Raw genomic sequence first — 3,236 nt, 5'->3', positions numbered from 1 at the left:
AGAGTTCCAAATGTTAAAAGTCCTGAGTATTACGAGTACCGAAAAGCACTTGAGGGTATTAAAGTTTTAATCACTTTTAAACCTCGTTAATCGTATTTTCACCGCAGGGTAGCCACAAAATTGTATTTAATCTGTGCTCCGTTCGATATAATCCAAAATGAAATTAATACTGCACAGTTTTATTGTTATTCAAGTACTATATTTTATAGTAACAACGATAAATTCACATCTCATATCACGACATGACAAGTTTATCAATAATGAGTTTGATCTGAGCAATAATTTTGAACCGGGACGACGGATTCATAGAACTCGAAGATCGTTGGCTGTCAAAAAGAGAGAATTTCTATGGGATGACGGTGTAGTTCCCTATGAAATCCAAGACATATTTAGTGGAGATCAACGTAGGTTATTTAAACAAGCAATGAGACACTGGGAACAATCGACTTGTATTCATTTTGTTAAAAGAATTAAAGGAGTTCATAAAAATTATATAGTTTTCACTAAATCAGACTGCGGGTAAGTTTCATATTTTTGCTGTTACGCAGACATTTTATAATAAAAACGTAAAATCATGTTTCATTTTGTGCCACGCATTATATTTTTGTAATATCCTGTATTGATGCTGGACATTTTGATGCCTGGAGCCAGATGAAACTGGATAACTGCGCGGCGAAAAATTATTCGGTACTTTAACTATAAGTCAACAGAGAATACAATAGAGTTTTATTAATTTATCGGTTCTTTTTATTGGAAGTCATATTGTTTTTGAGGTTTTCCAAATAGAACTGATAGTTTAGTAGTTAGAACGACATAAATATTTAAAGGATTACGATAAAAAAATGTGATTCTGGTAGGAATGAAATCGAGTCAGAGTGATTTAGTGGGCAGAAACTGATGAGTTTCTTCCCTAGAAAAGAATGAACTGGGCCGTGAATCAACTAAATTGTTAAGCTGAGAAAAAATTGTTAATAAATTTTTCATCAGATGCTGCTCACTTGTTGGTAAAAACCGGTATGGACCCCAACAAATAAGTATAGCAGACCAATGCAGCATTTTTGGTATTATTGTCCATGAATTGGGACATGCTATTGGGTTCCACCACGAGCATACACGTTACGATCGCGATCAATATATTGAGGTTTTCCTACATAACGTTCAAAAAGGTATCATTTATATATAATAATCACTTCTAAAACATAATGTTCTTCTAATAGACTGTAAAATTACGATCAATTTTGAATATCAACAGGAAATGAAGATAAATTTTATAAATTGTCACTAGAATCTACAAATACGTTGGATCAACCTTATGATTATAATTCTATAATGCATTACCCAAGATTAGCTTTTGCAAAGAGTAGGTTTCGTAGTACGATTGAACCAACACGTAAAATAAATGGGAGGACACCGGATATTGGTCAGAGGAATGCCCTGAGTACCGGTGACATTACTGCTACAAAGTTGCTGTATAATTGTTCTGGTTTGTAATTTAAACACTGCGTACAGTACACGGAAAGAAAAATATCGCCAAATTAAGTATACGTATCGCTATTCTGGCTATACGCTGTATAGTCATCTTACGTAACCATACGCCGTACAGCCAATTCAGCTATACAGAGTATCCTCACAGTGGATCGTCAAAATGACGATCCGTATCCTTATTTCAGGCATTTTATGAATCGCTGACATGACTATTGCGCAAACTCTGTGTTTAGACATCGAGCAACCGAGAACGATGATACGTATATCCAATTTAGCTATACGGATCCTCACGCTGGCAATACAGATACTTAAATCAACGAAACTACATATCGTTACAAAAACTATTTGTCGTATTGTTAAATTAAATAAACGAGTACTTAACCTAACCCATAAACGTATCTTTACTTTAACGATACTATAGATTATTAAATTAATATGAGAGAATTCCTAAATTAGACGAATCGTTATTCTGAGGATATGTCATTTAAGGATACATTGGATAGTCATTCTGGCGATATTTTCTTCTCCGTGTAGACTCTATACTCACTCCCACGACAATTTCATTTTTTTCTGTTAGTAAGAGTATAGACAGAAACATTGCTTATAACCAGAGTGTACTGTATTTCTTAAAATCATGTCGTTTTTAATTATTCATTGCTTATTTAAACATTAATAATTGGTACATCGGGTTTGTAGCACATGGCGGGTCATTTTTTGAGTCTCGCTATATAATTATCCCGCCAGTACGTCCAAATAATTCACCAACAGTTTCCGATAAATGCAAATGGACAATCAGAGCTGCTGAAGGTGAACGAATTAAGGTCACACTAACATCATGGGATATTCAAGAGACTCCCAATTGTACAGTGGAGTATGTAGAAATAAAAAATGGCTACCAGGAAAACAGTCCGGTCTTAGGTAAACCATTGAATCTTAATGATATGAACGATATCTGTTATTATTGAAAGTAAATTTTGTTTAGCTCGCATGTGTGGTGAAGACAAAACGGTTATTGTAACGGCTAGTAATTTTGTATCGGTAACATATGCTAGGAAACGTTACGAAAATTATCATCTGGGATTTATATTGAAATACGAGACTGTTTGCGGCGGTGATATTCACTTAGAAAGAGATGATATTTATTACTTAGAATCGCCAAATTATCCAGGGTCATATGAACCGAATAAACAGTGTTATTGGCTCATCAAGGTTCCTCGCAAGCATTATATGCTAATCAAATTTAATTACTTTGAACTTGAAGAAAGTGAAGGTTGTAAAAACGACTTTCTGGAAGTGCGAGAGGCTGGAAGTGATAATGCGCCAATTATTGGAAGTTACTGCGGTAAAAGAGACCGTTTAGAAGTAGCTGTTATGATGAATAGAGTTTTTCTGACGTTTGTTACCAATAGATCGAAAGAAGCGGGAGGTTTTTCCGCTACTATTTCTTCGAAATCAGATAACAGTAATGGCTTAACCACTTGAATAGTTGAATAATATTTAACCATATTCGGTGGCAATAAGTTTAATCTATTTTTTGTTTGTTTTTTATATTTAACGTTTCGATAAATCTTTAAATTGAAAGAAACGCTTGTCAATAAAGTTCATTGTTCTCTCTACTGTTAAATGTATTTATACTTTAGGCTTTAAAAGTTAACTATTTTATTATTATAGAATGATTGCCAGCAGGTCATCAAAAGTTTAATTTCGAATTTATCACCAAATTTCCCAAAGTATTTTTATTACAGTATATA

General features: G+C 33.7%; 1 protein-coding gene across 1 annotated transcript; it reads left to right on the top strand.

The window, feature by feature from the left end:
* Positions 1–1,329: 1,329 nt before the first annotated feature.
* Positions 1,330–2,967, top strand: LOC130671970 (dorsal-ventral patterning protein tolloid-like). The gene is made up of 3 exons (XM_057476124.1): positions 1,330–1,483; positions 2,182–2,403; positions 2,468–2,967. Exons 1-3 carry the CDS (start codon positions 1,330–1,332, stop codon positions 2,965–2,967), a joined length of 876 nt encoding a protein of 291 aa, XP_057332107.1.
* Positions 2,968–3,236: the final 269 nt, after the last annotated feature.

The sequence above is a fragment of the Microplitis mediator genome, chromosome 7, assembly GCF_029852145.1.
Source record: "Microplitis mediator isolate UGA2020A chromosome 7, iyMicMedi2.1, whole genome shotgun sequence".
NCBI classification, from domain to species: Eukaryota; Metazoa; Arthropoda; class Insecta; order Hymenoptera; family Braconidae; genus Microplitis; species Microplitis mediator.
The sequence above is the reverse complement of the archived record's forward strand: the minus strand, read 5'-3'. Positions and strand labels throughout refer to the sequence as shown.